The sequence below is a fragment of the Pyricularia grisea genome (assembly GCF_004355905.1).
Source record: "Pyricularia grisea strain NI907 chromosome Unknown Pyricularia_grisea_NI907_Scaffold_2, whole genome shotgun sequence".
Classification (NCBI taxonomy): Eukaryota; Fungi; Ascomycota; class Sordariomycetes; order Magnaporthales; family Pyriculariaceae; genus Pyricularia; species Pyricularia grisea.
The window spans coordinates 5,021,094-5,040,487 of NW_022156717.1; the positions used below are offsets into that span (position 1 = coordinate 5,021,094).

The following is a 19,394-nucleotide window of genomic DNA, read 5'->3' on the forward strand; positions in this document are numbered from 1 at the left end:
GGCCACTTTGATTCCCTTTCGTCATTAACCGCACCATGAAAATATGAGGCCGCTCACGACAATATTGCTTGCAACAGTCCATCTGCTGCTTGGCCAGGTGCCAATTTCATCAGCAGCATGGTTGGAACCAAGACACCACCTTACAAACCGCGGTGGCTTTGCAAAGATGGGGAGTGGAATCAAGGCAGTAGTGCATCCTCACCCGCAGCTGGTGGGTAGTGACACGTTCGATCAGCTTCTTGATCATCATAATCCCTCCAAGGGCACCTTCAAGCAGCGGTATTTCTGGGATGCTTCGAGCTGGGCTGGTCCTGGCTCTCCTGTTTTTCTCTTCAACCCGGGTGAGGATTCTGCAGACGGCTATGTTGGATATCTCGACAACCATACGCTTCCTGGGCTGTATGCCGACACCTTTCAGGGGGCTGTCATAGTGATAGAACGTGGGTGCCCGCTCTCCAATGATCAGACAACGTTATGGCCCTTTAACCGCTAACCTTGTCCGTTTCTCTGCATCTCCAAAATAGACCGCTACTGGGGCAAGAGCATCCCATTCGACACCCTGACAGCCGAAACTCTCCAGTACCTGGATGTGCCCCAAAGCATCATGGACATGACACACTTCGCCAAGACGGTGCAGCTGAGCTTCGACAAGTCCGACGACGGCGACGCTAACTCCGAAAAGGCCCCCTGGGTGCTCATCGGCGGCTCATACTCTGGCGCGCTCGCGGCGTGGACTCAAAAGCTCAGCCCAGGCGTGTTTTGGGCCTACCACGCCACCTCAGCCGTCATCGAGGCCGTGCACGACTTCCACACCTACTTTGCGCCCATCGAGGCCGCTCTCCCGCGAAACTGTAGCGCCGACGTCCGTGCCGTCGTCGCCCACGTCGACCGCGTGCTCGACTCGGGCAACTCGACCACCGCCCGGCAGCTGAAGCGCATGTTTGGGCTCGAGCACCTCCGCCACGACGACTTTGCAGAGCAGATCACCACGCCCATCTGGAAGTGGCAGGGTGATCACCGTGCCGTCTTTGACTTTTGCGACTACATGCAGTCCGACGACGGGAGGATCAAGAATGTAAACCTGACGAGCGACAGGGGACTTGGCCTGGAGAAGGCGCTGCCGCTGTATGCGAAGTTTGTGAACAGCACGAGAGGTGAGGTTTGTCGGCAGTTCAACTGCGACTCGCATAGCAACACGCGGGGATTCAACACACCAACGGACCTCTCGGGTAGGAGACAATGGGACTGGATGTTATGTGTAAGTTGCTTCCGGAATCAAAAAGCTCGAAGTCTCGCAAAGAAAGATCCGAACTGAAAACGAAAAAAAATAACCTACAGCACAACCCTTTCGGCTGGTGGCAGGTCGGCCCGCCAGAATCGGACGGCACCAACATCGTATCGTCGCACATGCGTCCGGAGCACTTCTCGCGGCAGTGCGCCCTAATGTTCCCCACGACCGGCGGCTTCAACAGCGGCTCGGTCAGGGGCTTCACCGAGTCGATGCTGAACGCATGGACGGCCGGCTGGGACGCCGACTTTGAGCGCGTCATCTTTTGCAACGGCGGCGACGACCCCTGGAACAGCGCCACCGTCACCTCTGAGTTTCGACCGGGCGGTCCGCGTCGGTCCACCGATAAGGCTCCCGTGTTTGTGATCCCGGGTGGCATCCACGTACCGGATTTGATCATCGACGACACGCCCTCGGAGATGCTGGTCGTGGCACAGGAGCTTGAGGTCATGGGGAGGTGGTTGGAGGAGTGGGTTGTGGAGCATAGCAGGGACCCTTTGGGTTGATGGTCCATTTCGATATGTGAAAGATCTAATCGAATCTATAGTAATGAATTCAGCATGGCCAGGGGCGTCCTGATCCTTACCTTCTTACTGCTTTCATGAGGTAATTGAAAGAATTTGCGCGATTTATCCAACCCTTGTATTTGTTGAGTATAACAAAAAAAAAGAAAAACACTTGAAATCTATCTGTATGTGTATATGCAAAACGCTTGTTGTGAACAAGTCTTATCACTGTTCCAAATCTGCTCCATCCCAGCGCTGAATCTCAATCATAATAATATTCTCCTGTAAGTCATGCCGTTGCATTGTTGGAAATCCAATTCTTTCACGAACCCCTTTCTGGATTCTAACCAATTGCCCAGAACAAGGATAAGATCCTTCCTCAGAGACTCTTCTTTTGTCCCCACGAGAAGAAGATCATGATATATATCACCAAGTATCGGGCCCAAAGCGACCACCTTCGGGCACGCTCTTGTATGCACAGGCCTGCCAATCGCATCCCTGCTTGTACACCTCTGTACCCCACCAGCTGAACCCGTCCATAACACCTGGGTATATGAAGGTGAAGAAGACGACGACGATTCCTGACGCGAGCGCCGAGTCCAGCGCCGCGCTGAGCGTCATGCTATACTTTGCCCACCAAGCTGTAGCGCGGTTCTTGAGTAGAGAGTTGAACAAGTAGCATACGAGGGCCCACACGGAAAAGTTCAGACCTGTCGCGGGCGGGATCCAACTCAACGAGCCAAAGAGAACCGGCAAGTTGATCTTGCGGATGATACTATCCTTCTTGCCCCTGCCGATGTACCACAGCGGTATAGGTGCTATCGCTCCGACGAGGAAGCACCAGACCAGTGGTCTGTACGTTGCACCACGACCAAAGAACTCGGACGGTCCTACCACGCCCCACAGGATGGAGCCATTGAAGTGCACCCGAGCGATTGGACACGTGAACCCGTTGATGGCCTCGGGCGTACAGATACCTGGGATGTTGCGGAACATCCAGTTGAGAACGGCTATCTGTGTCAAGGATGACACGACCGTTGCCACCATCTGCACCATGAAAAGGATGCGAGGTGGGACCTTCATGTAGTGGCCGAGCTTCATGTCCGCCGCAAATTTGATGCCTTGAGAGGATGAAATATAACCATAAGTGACAAACACCATGTTTGCCACAGGCCGACCTGGAAATATGGCTCCACAGACGAGCTGGCAAATCAGGTAGATGCTGGTGTGTTGGTTGGTAACTGCCATGACAATTCCAATCGGGATGAAAAGGATGCTGCAGATTCCCAGGGCCAGCAGAAGCCCATACCAAGGCAGATGAATCGGGTAGCTACATAGATAGAGTTAAACAGTCATCCAGATGAAATATGACCAAGTATTTCGGTTAGGGAACAGAGTACTCACTACTCGACTACAAATATGCCGATAGCCGTCATCGAAACAAATGTTATCAAGTACCAATGCATCGGTGCATCCTTGTACCGCTTCATAAGCCTGTTGTGGACATCCTCGCGACTCATAATATCTTCAAAGAATGCAGAGCTCGCTGAGGCCTCGCGCCGTGCCTGCACACTGTTTGCATTCAGTTGTCCGTCATCATCGCTCGAAGTCGCAACTGGCTGGTAGGTTGCGACCTTTCCTTCTTCACGTGCTTCTTGCAAAGACTTGGTCCATTGCGTCCAAATATCACGGCCGTGCCAGCATGCCGTGTGTGTCAACAAGGCAGCCAGCCCTGCAAACTGCACACCATAGCTAAGCACATATGTAATTGGCAGAAATACCCGGCTGTAGTTCTTGTATGCCTCTGAATCGAAGACAAAGTCCTTGGTCAAGATCTTGCTGACGTCGTAAACTTTTCCAGTATTATCAAAGACGGCGGCGGAGAGAATAGGCATGTACGATGAGTACATCCAGTTGCTGTAGTAAGCCAAAGGCGCCAAGATCCACATGACAATGACCAGGCCACCGACGACGTTCATGGCGGCCCAGAATGGAGTGAGCAGAGGCGAGCCGATATATGCAACTTGGGCCCAGTCAAAGGTGAGGGGGAAAAGACCCAGACCAGACACGACACCAAAGAGGTTCGCCACGACAACATTCTTTGGGGCGAACCACGTGATAACGTTGAAGTAGCTCAGAGCAGGAAACAGCAGGCCTGGTAAGAAGTAGAAAAGGAATGCACAGATAAACACAACATAGAAGAAGTTCCATCGGCTGATTTTCCAGCCGTTTGCTGGCTTGTTCTCTTCCTTGTGCAATGTTGTGAACATGGCAGCTGACATCAACGTGGATGGCCAAATCATGCCGCTCGGGCGTACCAAAAAGCGCCGGGTCAAGCCGGCGAATGTGTAGCCGAGAATCTGCGTCGAAAGTGTAAGGAGCAGCTGGTAGGTGATGCTGGCATCCTGCTTGTAGAACTGCGTCTGCTCGACAATGACATCGGTTGCAAAGGCGAAACCAAAAGAGACGTTGCTGCTGACATAGACACAACTGTGCTCTTTTTCGTTCCACCGACCTTGTGCCAGCCACAGTCGCAGGCGCTGGGCTTTGCTCATGTCATGATCTTCATCCCATCGGCCGGGAACTTGGACACCTGCGACGAATTCCTCGTCTGGGTCACCTTTGCGCTTGAGTAGAAAATCCCATGCTAATCCAAGGGGGTGAACTAAAAGTAGCGCTATAACGGGCGTGATGGACACGCTAGGGTATCTCAAAGAAAAGAACAGGTTTGTAGACGATCCGAGGATCGAGAAAAGAACAGACAATGCCCACATGCGAGGCGTGTTGATGGATAGAGAAGTATTGTCGACAGGCGAAACTGAGGCTCTGACTTGCGGGTATGGCGAATTGTCTGGAGGGTTATTCTCATCCTCGATGGCTTCTGGTTCTCCCCTGGAGATACCGCCGTCGCTGCTGCTATCGTCGCCATGCTTGGGATCGTCAAGGGCACCGCCCTCCGTGACACCGAAGCGACCCTCCAGGCCACCAAGAACAGATGATGCCCCAAGCTCTTCTCCCGAGCGCCTGCTCTTGACCCTGACGTCCTCCGACTTGCGGCGCCGGCTCGAGGTCTGTGAGGCTATCCGCCCAAGCTCATCTGCATCTATTGTTGTTGCCGTCGGGAAGTGCCCATTTGCTCCGGGCGGCTTCACATTGTCGAGGGACACAGCACCGTACGATGGCGCACTCCGAAACTCATCCGAGTCGCGGAGAGCAGGGGTAGCTTTCCTCATCGGGTCGGCTGTAGCTTCGTCGTCGAGACCCGTCGTGGATCGGATGGCAGTGTCTGTTTGAGCCGGCACGTCGTTCTTCTCCTGCCGGGACGCAGCAATATTGACATATGAGGCGATTGAGGAGAAAGAGGAAGAGCTGGGCTGCCTGCCAACTGGAGGGGTGTCGAGAGCCTGCCCAGTATCAAAGGATGGCGACAGGGAGGGCTGCTGCTTGGGGGATGAGGCGAGGGCACTGTGCCCATCGGCAGTGGTGTCGAAGAGGGGCTCTCGGATAGATGTGGATTCCGCGTTGGCGTGAAGAGCAGCAGATGGGCTGAGCTCGGCGCGCGTGGGGCGACGAGTGCTAGGCGCTAGGTTGCGAAGCGGGAATGATTGTTGATCGTCCTGGGTGTCAGCAGGGTCTTCTGGCTCGGCGGCTGAATCGGATGCGTGCTGGATCGGCTGCATAGGCGCAGCCCGCTGCCTTGTTTGAGATCGATCGCGATAAAAGGAGACCGCTGTCGCTGAGCCATCCAGCGGGTCAGCGTTCAAAACTACGTGGCATACTTCGGAGTCGAGGTACAGAAATGGGTACAAGAATGGATAATAGGCGATGGGGGTTTATGCACACAAACCTGGTTGCCTTCGGCCAAGGGTTGCAGCGCGCTGGTGCCCTTGTCAGGTAAGAGTGACGCAAAAAACGGCTCTGTAGGGAGAACGGGCGTGGGCGGGGTCCACAAGAATACTGTCTCATCGAATGCGGGCGGAACGGGACCCTCTTCATGGCCCGCGAGTGAATCACACACAGGGGCAGGGGAAGCAAAAAGCCCGCTACGTCGGTGGGCGCGACTTTTCCATGTCAGTACGTGTGTGTTGACACTGTGCTGGGCGTTTACCACGTACCTATCCAGCAAGGCTTAGGTCCACTTTGCTCTGTGACACGTAGGTTCACCTAATCCAGGATTCTGACTTACGCGGTATCGATTTTTCGATTTGATGGAATAATCTGTGGAGTGCCTGGACGTGTGATGGCATGCGATTGGTGAAGTTGCGCGTTGGATACTGCAGAATGACTGGAAATCTTACTACTTGAGGACTGGGGTACTTGGGTAAAATGTCGAGTGATCCTGTCATCCAAGGTTATTTCCGCCAAAAGCCTAAAGTCTACTGCACGCTAGGCCAGGTGATCTGTGAGGGACGTTACTTTTTTTATTTATTTTTCTTTTCCATTGGGTCACTTTGTTGGAGCCTGACGGCGCTGCACAGGTACAGCACGTTACTTCATGACCTGCGGGATTAGCGGCACTGCAGAATCCCGCGGCCGCCGATGCACGGCCAATGCAGGCCGAGCTTTTCAGTGTCCCCGCCGTCAAGAAGGTTTGACTGGCACGTGTGTTACACGGACCAGGAAATAAAGCCCAGAGCCAGGCAGGTGTCCGCTTGATCTGATAAGATTGAATTGATTAATCGTCTTGAAAATCAATCCAAAGTCGGGTGTCATTTGCCCAGGGTCCACCTGTACGGGAACAGTGAGGAGAAATGACGACGGCACAGTGTCACGCACGCTTATCAAAGCTTGTATTTAGCAAATAACCCAGAGACCCACCTCCGAGTTCGCAACATACAGAGTAGCAGAGAAAATCCCGTCGATCCTAACAAATCCCTAGAGGACAAGTTGACTGCCGAAAGCTAAGATCCTGCCTACCTACCTAGGTACCTAAGGTACTGACTGACCTTGGAGATAGAGGCTTCCGCCTGGAGATGAAGTTGGACGCAGACGCCGACATGTCTCTTACCGCCGCCAAACAGCAGCTGCGGTCTTTGATGAAGAAGCGGCTGGCAGCAGTAACCCGCGATAATGCCCTGGCGCAAAGTATGATTACATCCATGCCTAGGCCCACAAACCACATGACTTCACCTGCCTTTTCAGTCCACGGTCGGTTGAGTATTTGCAGGGGACTAAAATAAAACATGTGCCAGGCAGAAACATCATGGGCAGTCTCCTGACTTGGGCTCCGTACATGAACGCCAAACGCATTAGTGTCTTTCTCTCTATGCCTTCGGGCGAGGTCCAGACTGATCCTATTGTACGGCATGCTCTGAGTACAGGCAAGGACGTCTACATTCCCTATCTTCACAAGTCGCCGCTTGACACGCCCGACACGCCATCGCGGGTAATGGATATGGTTCGGCTGAGGGACTTGGGTGACTACGAGTCTCTGAAGCCAGACAAGTGGGGCATACCAAGTGTCGACCCTTCAACTGTGCACGAGCGGCAGAGTATCCTAGGCGGACCTGATGCCCATCACTCGGAGCGGTCAAACCTGGATCTCATGCTGATGCCCGGCGTAGCTTTTGACATTGACCCCGCAAGCGGCCTGGTGCGCCGCTGCGGTCACGGCAAAGGCTTTTACGACTTTTTTGTGCATCGATATGCCTCTAAAATCACGGGACCTGGAGATCGAGAGTCAAGTTCCATTTTACTGGTTGGCCTGGCGCTCACCGAGCAGTTCCTGGCATCGCAACCCGAGATGGCTGTGCCGATGGGACCTCTGGACCGCCGCCTCGACGGCCTCGTCCTAGGTAACGGCGAAATAAAGTCTTCCAAGTTAGACCAACAGGATTGATAACGCCAAATATCATAAATCTTTATAGCCGGTATTTCCCGATCCCGTTTTAATCCACTCGTCTGAGCAGGCCCTGCCGGTGCAGGCCTGTCATAGCCCCAATCGTAATGCGCCATCCTCAGGCCAGCAGCCATACTGGCCCCATTAGGATCCTGACCCTTCATTCCGCTCTCCTCGGCCTGCTGTTCGCAATCGCCTCTATTGTAAGCTTTGGATCAGGGAAACATTGTCACCCTTCAGGAGGATTTGACCTGTCATGAACGTTAGTATTGACAACCCCGTCCAAAAAGAATTCCGGTAGCATAATATGTGCCGTTCTTACCCAACGACCTCCTCTTCTCCTCTGGGTTGTCTTTGGTAATCTGTTTCACTTCAACCGCGTCATCGATAACAAGGTTCATGAACTCGTCGAATCCCTAGTTCCAAGTAGCCATGAAAGTCAGCCTCTCCCATGGGTAAACAGAAGCAAGGGCTTGGGCAACATACCCTGATCTTGCCCTCAATTCTTATGCCCAACTGCTCATATAGCCAAATTGAAACAGTGGCATGCGACTGGAGCAGCTTGAAAATGCAGTTGATAGGCGGCAGAAGAATCTTGCGGCCGCCGCCGCCTCCCCGACCAGTCATTGTGGTATAGCTCAGGAATTCTTTGGCCTGGGCACCTCGTTATGCTTTGCGCGGTTACTGCTGAGCTGTGAGCACAGCAGCTATCGATGTCGCGTTGTTTAGGATTGCTCGGCGGTAAGCTACGGTAACTTAGTTGTCACTTTCCGTGGGCGTAAGTCGGACGGCGCAAAGAGGAGCAAAATATCGATACCGCCTATCAATCAGACGAACAAAGCTTCTTTGGCGGTGCGGTGCACACTGCTTGCCGGGATTCTACCTGATGGTCAGTGCACGGCGCGTTTGTCAATTCTTTGATGCTTCGCTTTGAGTGGCCCAACTGGCTCAAGGACCCCACCAAAAAATTGAGCCCCGCGTCAAGCCACTGGCAGCATGCCACAATTAGCACCTGTGGTGCGGGACTGCCCCTTGCCGTCCGTTCGCGGGTTGGTTGCTGTCTGGCGGCGTGTTCTCCATGCCCATGCCTAGCAGCCTGGGCTGGTTGACGTTGTGACGCAAGTCCACTTTTCGGGAGTAATATCAATTTCTTTGTTTGTTCCGTACGCCATACATGTGCACTTACTTCACTTACCACGCTCTCTATCATTAATTCCTTGTCCACGAAGAGCACACCAGCTGCCTATTTTTGCAGCGCTGCAGGCTGTCGTGCTATCCTTTTAAACCCGATTTCTCCTGATCCTGCCCGCTAGACGGAACTGCGACATCCTCTCGGCCGCCTTAATCCAAACCCCACCAACTGCGAAGTCGCCAGTCACTACACGTACACACCAATACCAAACGGTCCTGGTTTTCAACACGCGGGAGTCTCCCGCACTGCGCTCACTACAATGGCTACTCCCGGCGCTCAGGATGTCTTCACGCCGGACAACATCCTCCAGGCGATGTCGACAATGCGCAGCCCTGACCGGGAGAAGAAGAAGGTGGCGATGGAGTACCTGGACAAGTTTCAGAAATCGGTTCGTTGCTAGTACCGCCCTTTTAGCAGGCAACAACTGACAGTATAATTTTCCCCACGCAGATGGATGCTTGGAACGTTACCATCGGTATCCTCCAGTCGAGCACCGATGCCGAAGCCCTGAACTTTGCTGCCATCACTCTTAAGGGAAAGGTGTGTTTACCGACTTGGAACTCAACATATGTTTGATCGTCGACTCTAACAGTCAGTCAGATCACCTACGATCTTTCTACACAGGTCGCTGAGGGCGACCTTCCGGCTTTGAGGGGCCAGATTCTATTACTTCTTAAAAAGTTTGCGCCTGGCCCTAAGCCCGTCAGGGTCCAACTATGCGTCTGTTTGGCAATTTTGGCGATCCACATGAAGGATTGGAAGGACGTTTTGCAGGACGTTGGTATGGCCCTCGGGAACGACCCGCAGAGCCACGCTTGTGTTTTGGATTTTCTGAAAGTGCTGCCCGAGGAGGTCACCGAAGGCCGCAAAATCACCCTGTCTGTACGTGGAACGCGAGAAAATACCGACCTTATACACTTCGGGCCCCAGCGCGGCGCATCGCCCTCGTCCGATCTTTGCGCAGACGGATGTCTAATACAAATTACAACAGGAAGAGGAGCTGGCTCAGAGGACAACCGAGCTGCTAGGCAACAACGCTCAGCGCGTTGTTCAGATGCTCATCGACTATGCGACGTCATCAGGTACGCCACCATTGATTCTTGTCTTGGTATTGCATGAGGCTCGAAGTGTTCTTGACCCTGACGTTCCTTTATAGCGGAGGCGGAGCAAAATCCTCAATTGATGGAGTGTATCACATCTTGGCTCAAAGAGGTTCCTGTCAACGTCGTCGTGAAGACTCCACTCCTCGACGTTGTGCTCAAGGCCGTCCACAACGAACAATCTACAGAACCGGCCGCAGAATGCCTCAGCACTATCTGTAGGGAAACACGCGATATCGACGACAACGCCGAGACGATACAGATTTTGCTTCCGAAACTCACAGCACTCCAGCCTTTGATCGAGAAAGCAGTCACAAACGAAGACACGGAGTCTTACAAGGCCCTGACGAAACTCTTTGCCGACGCAGGCGATGCGTGGGTTATTGCGATTGCCCGAGAGCCACAAATTTTCATGCCGCTCGTCCAGATTCTTCTTGAGTGTTGCGCTAGGGACAAAGAAAGAGATGTGATTGAGTATACCTTCAACTTTTGGTATGAACTGAAGCAGTACATCACCCTGGAGAGGTACACTGCGGCCCTGAATCACCTCAGACCAATTTACTCTGCTCTCGTCGACGTCCTTCTCAAGCACCTACAGTTCCCTCAATCGGAAACCGGCAACGAGTTAGACCTTTTCGATGGCGACCGTGAGGTTGAAGAAAAGTTCCGTGAGTTTCGCCATCGCATGGGTGACACCCTCAAAGACTCTTGCGAGGTTTTAGGTGTCAAGGTATGCCTCACCAAGGTTCTGGACGCGATCAAGCTGTGGAGCAGCAACTATGGCAGCACAGTCAACGGGACAAACGTGCCGCATTGGCAAGAACTGGAGGCGCCGCTCTTCGCCATGCGTGCCATGGGTGGAATGGTCCCTGAGAGCGAAACCGATGTCCTTCCAGAGCTCATGGCGCTACTCTTCCAAATTCCTGCTCACGAGAAGCTCCGCTTTGCCGCAATTATGGTCTTCTCTAGATACACCGAGTGGACAGCAGCACACAAGGAATTTTTGGAGCCACAGTTCAACTACATCGTCACATCGTTCTCGACTGATTCCAAGGAGATCATTCGGGCTGCTGCTCAGGCGATCAAGTTTTTCTGCACAGATTGCAAGGACCTGCTGAGCGACCAAGTCCTCCAGCTTCAGGCATTTTACGACCAAATTCTTGACAAGCTTCCTGAGCTTAGCCAGGAGGAGATCACGGAAGGTGTGGCCAACGTAGTGGCAGCCCAAAAGACAGAGGACATTTACAACCTTCTCAAGCTTTACTGTGACCCTCTTATGGCGCGGCTCATGGCAAAGGCTCAGAACGCAACCACTCAGGAAGGGAAGTTGGCAGTTGCAGGTATGTGACAATTCTTGCTATGATGGCGACTTGGCTTTGGCTTTTCATGCACATGTTTCTCACTAACCATGATCAAACGCTCCAGATCACCTTCAGCTCATCACACTGTTTGTTCAAATCGTCAAGCCGTACACGGCAGATGGACAGGAGAACCCTGCGGTCAAGTATTGGCAGGAGAAGTTCAGCATTTTCTCGACAATCTTGGAGAATTCCCTCGACTTTGTACCGATTTGCGAGAGGGTTTGTCGGTGCTGGCGTTTCATGGTCATCTCTTTCAGGACTTCAATGCTTCCAATCCTCCAGGAAGGACTGGCCGCAAGGCTGGTGGAGGGCTTCACGAGGTCCAGACAGGGCTGCTTCCTGTGGGTGACTGGCGCCATTCTCCGCGAGTTCTCCGAGGACCGCGAGCACGTGTCAGATGCTGTCATGGACTGGATATACAGCTTCTTTGACACTCAGGCAAGGAATGTGCTTCAAGTCATGAATGGACTTTCACCCGCCGAGGCGCCAGATGTCCTCGAGGACTTCTTCCGCCTCCTGACAGATGCCCTCCTCTATCATCACCAGCGCCTGATCCCATCAGAGCTCTTCCCGGCAATTTTCGAAGCGGCGCTCACATCGTTGACTCTGCAGCAGCGAGAGCCGCTATCTGCGACGCTGCACTTCCTGCGGGACCTACTTACATATGGAGGCGACAACCCGGCGGTCTCTACCATTCCACCTGGCGAGCCCTCGCAGCACCTGAAGCATATCGTCCGCAACCAACTGCAAATACTCGGAGAAAAGCTCGTTGTGCGGGTGCTCAACGGCATGCTGCACACTTTCCCCCGCGACTGCTTTGCAGACGGGAGCGGTGTGTTACTGGCAATGTTCCAGGAGCTGCCCACGCAAACAACAGCGTGGGTGGAACGGGCTATCAGTACCTTGCCCGCCGGTTCTGTCAGTCCTGCTGAGGCCACACGCATGATGACAAAGATTCAAGAGAAGCTCAGTGGCGAGGATCAGTCGCAAATGAGGCAAGTTCGAGCGCTGCTGCAAGATTTTACGGTCCAATACCGACGACGAAACATACAGCAACGCGATGGGCTGGGCGAGGTGGACGAGGTATTCAGTTTCAGTGGATAAGGGTTCCGCCATCGGTATCTTGCTGGACTGCAAAAATTTAAGTCTGTTTAGGCACAAGAGCTTCGCGACGACAGCAGCAGATCTCAAGCGACCAGCTCAGCTTGAAGCAAGCTCCAGAACCAAATGGCTCGAACCGGGATGAGTTATGAAGAGAGGATGAGGATTACTTAATGAGGCATAGATCGACAGGGATGGGAAGTATCAAAAGAAACATGCGTGCCGCATTCACTTGGGAGGGAAGTTAGACGGATACAAGCAGCGCAGCGGAAGAGTGTATACTCCGGGTAGTTGAGGCGAGCGAATCTTGGCAGTTACTAAGAGGTGGAAAATATAGAAGTTGCTGGTACGGAGATATGATAGGTTTGTCGATATTTCGAGTCGCTATGCAAGGTTGCTGAGGGCAGATACATCGAGATAGGGCGCTAGGTGTGGCAGGTGAACAGGCGAAACTCCATTTTCATACTGTACCTGAGGAGGCGGGCAGTTAGAAACTGACTTCCAGGACGCGAAAGGACTTCCAGTACGCACAAGCTTGTGGGCATCATCATAATCGATAGGAGACCGAGCTGGATGTCATAGTTGCTCTTGGACGAAGGGGCTTAAGGGAGCACCAGAGCCATTAAAACTTTTCTGAGCGATACTACTCAGTCTTGAAAAGAGCCCGGAAGGAAGACGTGGCCTGAATATTAAAGCATTTTTTTTTCTAATTTAAATATCAGCTTGGACGCGGTCTACTTTCAGAACGGACGTTTTACTCACGGAAGGATGGAGCTTTGGACGCAGACTATTTATGTCATGGATTAAACTACCTTAGGTTCCGGCACCGGTGCTGTCGAGGCTACCACCGTCTGCAAAGGTCCATGATAGACATGATCGCTTAAAATTACTTATGTAGGTGTAGATGTGAACAACATCCTACCCCAAGTCAAAAAGTACATCGTTCAACTCCATTATGTAAGTGACGGTCCATTTAAGCAATGCCCCGCGATGCGGCCCCTGTCATCACATTGCGACGGAAGCTAAGATTGATTGTCTGACGCGCGCGCGTCATGATTGTCCAATTGAGACGGAGCTCCAAACTTTTTTTTGCCCACCTTCGCTCTGAACCCCAAACCGAACAAATAATATTCGACAAACAATCCTTCACCCTCAGATCGCTCCCCCACCAACCGAGCTCTCAGTAGCTTGATAGTCTGCACACCTTGCTTGCCCAGACTTTGATGCTACGCATACCTCGCAGAGGCTTCAGCAGCAAGCTAGCAGAGCATGTGAAAGTCTCGTTTCCAAAGCCACAAACATTTCAACCATTGAACCATCTGCGCCGCCCTGCGCTCCACCCCCTCACTCTCCGTTTCTCGATTCCCAAGCCCGCCATAATCTGCAGACCAATGACCACTACGCCGGCGGCGGCAGTGGCCGGGCTCTCGGCCGAGCCAGCTCAGGGACAGACCATAGAACACGACGGCAAGCGATACACGACCATCAGGGAAGGACTCGCGTACATCTTGGTGCCCGAGGCGGCTGGCGATGAAGTCAACGGCGCCAGCAAGCATCCCGACCGGGCTGCAACCTCAGGTGAGGGTGCGCCGCAGACGGTCTTTTACAATCCGATACAGCAGTTCAATCGCGACTTGAGCGTGCTGGCGATCAAGGCATATGGCAAGGTCGTCATGGAGAAGAGAATGAGGCTTGCGCAGCGGCGCATGGAGATGTTTGCGGACAAGAAGAGGAAGAGGCAGGAGAAGAGGGAGCACCGAGAGGAAGGGGAGAGGCCGCAAAAGGTTGCCAAGACTACGGATGAGGGGGCCGCTACGTCGGCAGAGGCGGCGGATGCGAACCCTACGGCGGTGGCGGAGGAGGCTGAAGCACCCGTCGCTGAACAGCAGACAGAAGTGGAGGCTGCAGCACCTGCTGACCAGGCCGAAGGAAAGACTTCTGAGACACCGGTGAAGCTGCCAAATGACAAGGTGCCTCGTTTGAAGATCCTCGATGCGCTCTCGGCGACCGGGCTGAGGGCGTTGCGCTATGCCCATGAACTTCCGTTTCCGACCATGGTGACATCGAATGATCTCCTGGCGGCTGCAGTCGATTCTATCAAAGTCAACGTGAAGCATAACAAGTTGGATGACAGCATCCGCGTGAACCATGGCAACGCCCAAGGACACATGTATAGTGTTCATGCCGACGAACTGACCAGGAGCATGCTCGCGCCATCTGGCAACAAACACCGGCGACAAACCCCCCAAGAACAGCTCAACAACCTGGGTGGCAAGTACGACGTAATTGATCTTGATCCTTACGGTACTGCGGCCACCTTTTTCGACTCGGCGGTGCAGGCGGTCCGGGACGATGGCGGCCTCCTGTGCGTCACGTGTACGGATCCGGGCGTGTGGGCCTCGAATGGCTACCCTGAAAAGGCATACGCGCTATATGGAGGCATACCAATGAAAGGTTTCCACTGCCACGAGGCCGGCCTGCGTCTGATTCTCCATGGTCTCGCTTCGTCAGCCGCCCGCTATGGTCTGGCGATCGAGCCGCTGCTGTCGCTCTCGATAGATTACTACGCGCGCGTGTTTGTGCGCGTGACTAAGTCCCCGGCAGCCGTCAAGTTCCAGGCGGGCAAGACCATGGTCGTCTATAACTGCGATGTTGGATGTGGTGCTTGGGAGACGCAGCTGCTCTTGAGGAACAGGCCGATGCCCAACAAGAAGGGTGGCGGCGTCTTTTACAAGCACGGTTTCGCACTGGGTCCCACGGCAGACAAAGTTTGTGAACACTGCGGCACCAAGACGCACCTCGCTGGACCCATGTACGCCGGAAGGTTACACTCGCCAGAGTTCATACAGTCGATCCTTGACGACCTGCCGAATGCATCAACCGAGGTCTACGGCACGACTGATCGTATCAAGGGAATGCTGACTACGGCGCTGGAGGAGATCATGGAACCCAGACTGGAGGACAGGGAAGCGATTCCCAAGAAGCACATCCGACACGAACAAGAGGTTGCGGCGGCCAACAAGGGCCAGCCGGATGAGCAGACAAACGGCGACAAGAGTCAGGAGAGCAAAGAACAAGCAAGCAGCGTCAACGTCACTGCGCCAAAGCTCAGCAAAGAAGAGAGGCTCGCCGAGCTTGAGCCGTACCCATTCTTCTGGAGCCCTTCCATGGTGGCCAAGGTGCTGCACTGCCAGACGCCTAACGAGGATGCCATCAGGGGTGCGCTGAAGGGCCTCGGGTACCGGGCGACTCGCAGCCACTGCAAGCCCGGCAGCGTCAAGACGGACGCGCCCTGGTCGGTGGTCTGGGATGTGATGCGCGAGTGGGTGCGGCAGAAGTCGCCAATCCACGAGGGCAGCTTGAAGGAGGGCTCGCCAGGATGGCATATCATGCATGGGCTGCCTTCATCGGCCCAGGTGACCAAGGATGCCGGCGAGAAGATGGAAGGTGTCGAGGGACAGGAGCAGCAGTCGGAGAAGAAGGAGGATGGCCAAGCAAGCAAGTTCGAAGTTGTGTTTGACGAAAAGCTCGGTCGTGAGAGGAACAAGGAGAAGCTTACCAGGTATCCGGTACACCCGGAGAACTGGGGACCGCGGAGCAGAGCTGTTGGCGAGTAGATGCTGGGAGCTTACGGAGTGGCTTGTTGCCCTTGGTAATGATGTAGTGGAGCTTGTGGTTGAGAACGAAGAGGAATCTGCCCCTGTATGAATGAGCTACCACAAGCTCATTCACAGGATTCAAGCTCGATTACCTGGCGCAGTAAATAAAAATTTACGAACCCACATTCTTCTCGATTAGAAGACGCAGGCGTACCACCCAACTTCCCCTGAATTTCCTCTACAGCGGAGTCCTTGAGCCCGAGAAATGAAAATGGTTTCCCAGCGCTGATATTCTGCCATTTGAGAGCGATGCATGACGGGCCAGTATTCTCAGGCTGCTCGCGGTCTGTCCTGACCCAGGGATATGGCGCTAACATGTGGAGCAAGAAAGCAAAAATCCGTGTTGGGAAGTTGGGAGGCGGAAAGCAGAAGACATAATTCGTGGTACGTTACAACTTGAGGTATGAGAAGTCTCCCCATGGGGTCTCCGCGGCCCGAGGGCTCCTATGTATTATAATATGGTAGATCATTACGGGCCCCCAACTATGGACCGCAGGGCTGCGGACTGGGCTTGGCCAACTCCAAAATTGGGGTTTGGTAGACTTTAGTTTTACTAAGTACAAACTTTTCGAATGCTACGTTCGTTATTAATATAAAAAAAAAAGATGGTTGAAATCACTACGGCTTTTGAAAACTGGAGAATATAGAATATGTAAAAGACCAGGAGATATTGGGGTTGAGTCTTGGATTGCTTAGGTATATAAAACATTAGTTCAGTTGATTCTGCATCGTAAAACACTCCTAGACTTCGACTTTAATTCTAGACTAGAACACTTCACAGGTATTATTATACTTGGTTTAGGAAAAACGCAGAAGTGCCTACCTAGGTAGGCAAGATACTTTACCTCTTTACCTCTACTACGAAATACGCCGTGTACCTAGTAAGACCCACAACGTGCAACATGCTCAGTTTTACTGTCACGTGCGATTAACTGCTCATATGGTAGTGGTAATGGAAAAAACCCAAGACATGAATTATTCGTGCGGCGATAATAGAAGGTTGAAAAATGGGGTGTGTAACTACCTAGGTAATCAATTACGCCGGATGCATCGGTACTAGCATCAAAAATTACGCATTATCTGCATCTTCTTTGGACTTGTGATTGCTCCTTTTTCGGCACAAAACCTCTTTAACATTGATGGTGCAGCGGCGGAACTCCAGTCCGAGGGGTAAGAATGTACACTGCAGTCCAAATAACGGCGCAATTAGGCCTAATTTGGCGCATGCAAGCTTGCTTACGGGCTAGCCGGTCACCTTCCTACCACAGGTGCCTCTTACCGTACCGGTCTGGTGTTGATAGGCAGCCCACCCAATTAGAGATAACGGCTGGAGACGACAAGAAGCACGCCATCTCAAAGGATGACTGACTATCTTACGTACCCCTTCCTTTCTTAAGCATCCTTTTTTTCGTCTCTTCAGACTTCAAACTCAAACTTTTCCACAGCTGGCCCGACTGCTCCGTTCAAAATCTTGAGCATAAATCCCACAATTCGTTCACCTTGGCTTTTAACACTACCTAGAACTCACAAACCAGACCGAAGCTATGGGTAGCTTTTGTATACCACAACAATCGGCGCACACTGAGCACCACGTGATTTTAAACAATGGTCATGCCATATCGTTTGAACAACACAAACTGATATGGAGTGCGCGAGACAGCGGGGACAAGGATCTGGAGGCAAGGAAAGGGGAAGAAGATGATGGCGGGGCAGACCAACCCATTGGCGACACCAATGGTAGTGGAACACTGCACGAACATGAAATCTTATTCATTTGCAGGGAGTCTTCATCCCAATCCGATGGGCCATCGGACACGCAGTCGACAGCAGATGCAACAGGTTATATAATTTATTCTGTTCACGAAGACGCCGAAAAGAACCACGAGCAGCCATATCGTCTTTCTTCTCTATCCGCGCCACGCCTTCCGCAATCTTTGCTGGACACTTTTCTCCTCGACGAGCCGCCGGCCCACCTCGTAGGCGCAGAGGACCTGCAAGTTATAATTTCGACCAAGTCTGGCACCGGGCTGGCAAAGGCCTTTTACGAGTCGGTCTTGTCAAAGCTGCTCACCGTGTTTGGTTTGCGTGCGCATGACGACCATTCCATTACCTCTACCGAATCCACCGGAAGCAATGTTGCAGGTCCATCGTATCAGCTGTTTGTCACAAGGTCTCGGCACAGCATCCGCGAGCTAGCTCAGGAGAGATGGAGCACTCAGGCTTTGGTGAAGGCAGCGCAGGCAAGGCCCTCGTCCCGTCAGCTACTTGTCCTTTTGAGCGGTGATGGGGGCCTCGTGGATCTGCTCAACGGTGCTGGCGAGCCTGATGATGCAGCTGGGTCTTCATCGGTCGCACCCCCTGCCATTGCCCTGCTACCGCTGGGGACGGGCAATGCTCTATTTCATTCGTTGCATAAGCCATTATACAAAAATACGCCAGAAACATCAGAGCCTTCGCATCTCCTTATTGGTCTGCGGACCCTCTTCAGGGGCGAAGAGGCGCCACTACCGACATTTCGCGCGTCCTTCTCGCCCGGCTCATTCTTAGTCCCGCCAGCACCAGAAGATGACGAAGAGAAGGGTCAAAGTCAGGAGCAAACCATCAGCGGCGAGAACCAAACCGAAGCGGCGGCAATACTTGTGGACCACCTTCTGGGTGCCATCGTGGCGAGCCATGGCTTCCATGCTCAACTAGTCTGGGAAAGCGACACGGCCGCATATCGACAGCACGGTGCGAAGCGGTTTGGAATGGCCGCCGCAGAGCTTCTCAAGACTGCGCATGCATACCAAGTGGTGGTTGATGTCCGATCTGAGGCTGACGACAGTGAGTGGATGCGCATCCACCCAACCCTTCCCAAGGATCCCACAGGCGATAGCATTAATGAGTCAAGAGAGAGGTTCATGTACGTCCTCTCAACCTTGGTCTCGAACCTCGAGAAAACCTTTACCATCAGCCCCGAATCCAGACCGCTTGATGGTCAATTGCGACTGATCAGCTTCGGCGCAGTCGGCGCGGAGAAGACCTTGGAGCTAATGCAGGCTGCCTACAATGGCGGGAAGCATGTCGACTGTACCTGGTCTTCGTCTGATAACACGGTTGAAGACACCCAGACTGGAAATGACAAGGTTGTAGGGTACAACAAGGTGGAAGAATTCAAAATCACTATACAGGAAGAGGACCCGCGCTGGCGTAAGGTGTGCATTGACGGCACCATTGTTGAAATACCGCAGGGTGGCTGGATGCACGTCCGTAAGACGGGCAAGTCGCGGTTTAGGGTATTGGTTGATAAGAGTGTCTTGTGATATTCGCAAGTTCAAGACGATATAGTCCCCGAAGGAGTGGCTACGC

The 19,394-nt window shown here is 53.1% G+C and overlaps 7 protein-coding genes across 7 annotated transcripts; 5 read left to right on the forward strand and 2 right to left on the reverse strand.

Moving 5' to 3' along the window:
- Positions 1–43: 43 nt before the first annotated feature.
- Positions 44–1,794, forward strand: PgNI_04063 (uncharacterized protein; the record flags this gene model as incomplete). The annotated part of the gene is made up of 3 exons (XM_031124115.1): positions 44–440; positions 525–1,258; positions 1,339–1,794. The coding sequence occupies 3 exons, from the start codon at positions 44–46 to the stop codon at positions 1,792–1,794; spliced, it is 1,587 nt and encodes a 528-aa protein (XP_030984640.1).
- Positions 1,795–1,927: 133 nt separating this feature from the next.
- Positions 1,928–6,097, reverse strand: PgNI_04064 (uncharacterized protein). The gene is made up of 4 exons (XM_031124116.1): positions 5,910–6,097; positions 5,642–5,855; positions 3,199–5,530; positions 1,928–3,124 (listed from the first exon to the last, which is right to left on the reverse strand). Exons 3-4 carry the CDS (start codon positions 5,472–5,474, stop codon positions 2,221–2,223), a joined length of 3,180 nt encoding a protein of 1,059 aa, XP_030984635.1. The 5' UTR covers positions 5,475–5,530; positions 5,642–5,855; positions 5,910–6,097; the 3' UTR covers positions 1,928–2,220.
- Positions 6,098–6,767: 670 nt separating this feature from the next.
- On the forward strand, positions 6,768–7,633 carry PgNI_04065 (uncharacterized protein; the record flags this gene model as incomplete). Its single annotated transcript, XM_031124117.1, has 2 exons — positions 6,768–6,879; positions 6,987–7,633. The coding sequence occupies 2 exons, from the start codon at positions 6,768–6,770 to the stop codon at positions 7,631–7,633; spliced, it is 759 nt and encodes a 252-aa protein (XP_030984634.1).
- Positions 7,634–7,831: 198 nt separating this feature from the next.
- PgNI_04066 (uncharacterized protein) lies at positions 7,832–8,508 on the reverse strand (the record flags this gene model as incomplete). The annotated part of the gene is made up of 3 exons (XM_031124118.1): positions 8,120–8,508; positions 7,956–8,049; positions 7,832–7,884 (listed from the first exon to the last, which is right to left on the reverse strand). The coding sequence occupies exons 1-3, from the start codon at positions 8,258–8,260 to the stop codon at positions 7,832–7,834; spliced, it is 288 nt and encodes a 95-aa protein (XP_030984637.1). The 5' UTR covers positions 8,261–8,508.
- Positions 8,509–8,698: 190 nt separating this feature from the next.
- Positions 8,699–13,109, forward strand: PgNI_04067 (uncharacterized protein). Its single transcript, XM_031124119.1, has 6 exons — positions 8,699–9,213; positions 9,276–9,365; positions 9,426–9,707; positions 9,817–9,907; positions 9,982–11,265; positions 11,351–13,109. The coding sequence occupies exons 1-6, from the start codon at positions 9,085–9,087 to the stop codon at positions 12,388–12,390; spliced, it is 2,916 nt and encodes a 971-aa protein (XP_030984636.1). The 5' UTR covers positions 8,699–9,084; the 3' UTR covers positions 12,391–13,109.
- A 669-nt stretch (positions 13,110–13,778) lies between these two features.
- PgNI_04068 (uncharacterized protein) lies at positions 13,779–16,004 on the forward strand (the record flags this gene model as incomplete). Its single annotated transcript, XM_031124120.1, has 1 exon — positions 13,779–16,004. The coding sequence occupies one exon, from the start codon at positions 13,779–13,781 to the stop codon at positions 16,002–16,004; it is 2,226 nt and encodes a 741-aa protein (XP_030984643.1).
- A 1,586-nt stretch (positions 16,005–17,590) lies between these two features.
- PgNI_04069 (uncharacterized protein) lies at positions 17,591–19,348 on the forward strand (the record flags this gene model as incomplete). Its single annotated transcript, XM_031124121.1, has 1 exon — positions 17,591–19,348. One exon carries the CDS (start codon positions 17,591–17,593, stop codon positions 19,346–19,348), a length of 1,758 nt encoding a protein of 585 aa, XP_030984642.1.
- Between the last annotated feature and the right edge of the window lie 46 nt (positions 19,349–19,394).

Coding starts and splice junctions, on each gene's coding strand:
- PgNI_04064 (XM_031124116.1), bottom strand. CDS start 5,474: ATGCAGCCGATCCAGCACGCATCCGATTCAGCCGCCGAGCCAGAAGAC. Junction 3,125..3,198: donor GGCATATTTGTAGTCGAGTA/GTGAGTACTCTG, acceptor CTATCTATGTAG/CTACCCGATTCATCTGCCTT.
- PgNI_04067 (XM_031124119.1), top strand. CDS start 9,085: ATGGCTACTCCCGGCGCTCAGGATGTCTTCACGCCGGACAACATCCTC. Junction 9,908..9,981: donor CGACTATGCGACGTCATCAG/GTACGCCACCAT, acceptor GTTCCTTTATAG/CGGAGGCGGAGCAAAATCCT. Junction 11,266..11,350: donor AGGGAAGTTGGCAGTTGCAG/GTATGTGACAAT, acceptor CAAACGCTCCAG/ATCACCTTCAGCTCATCACA.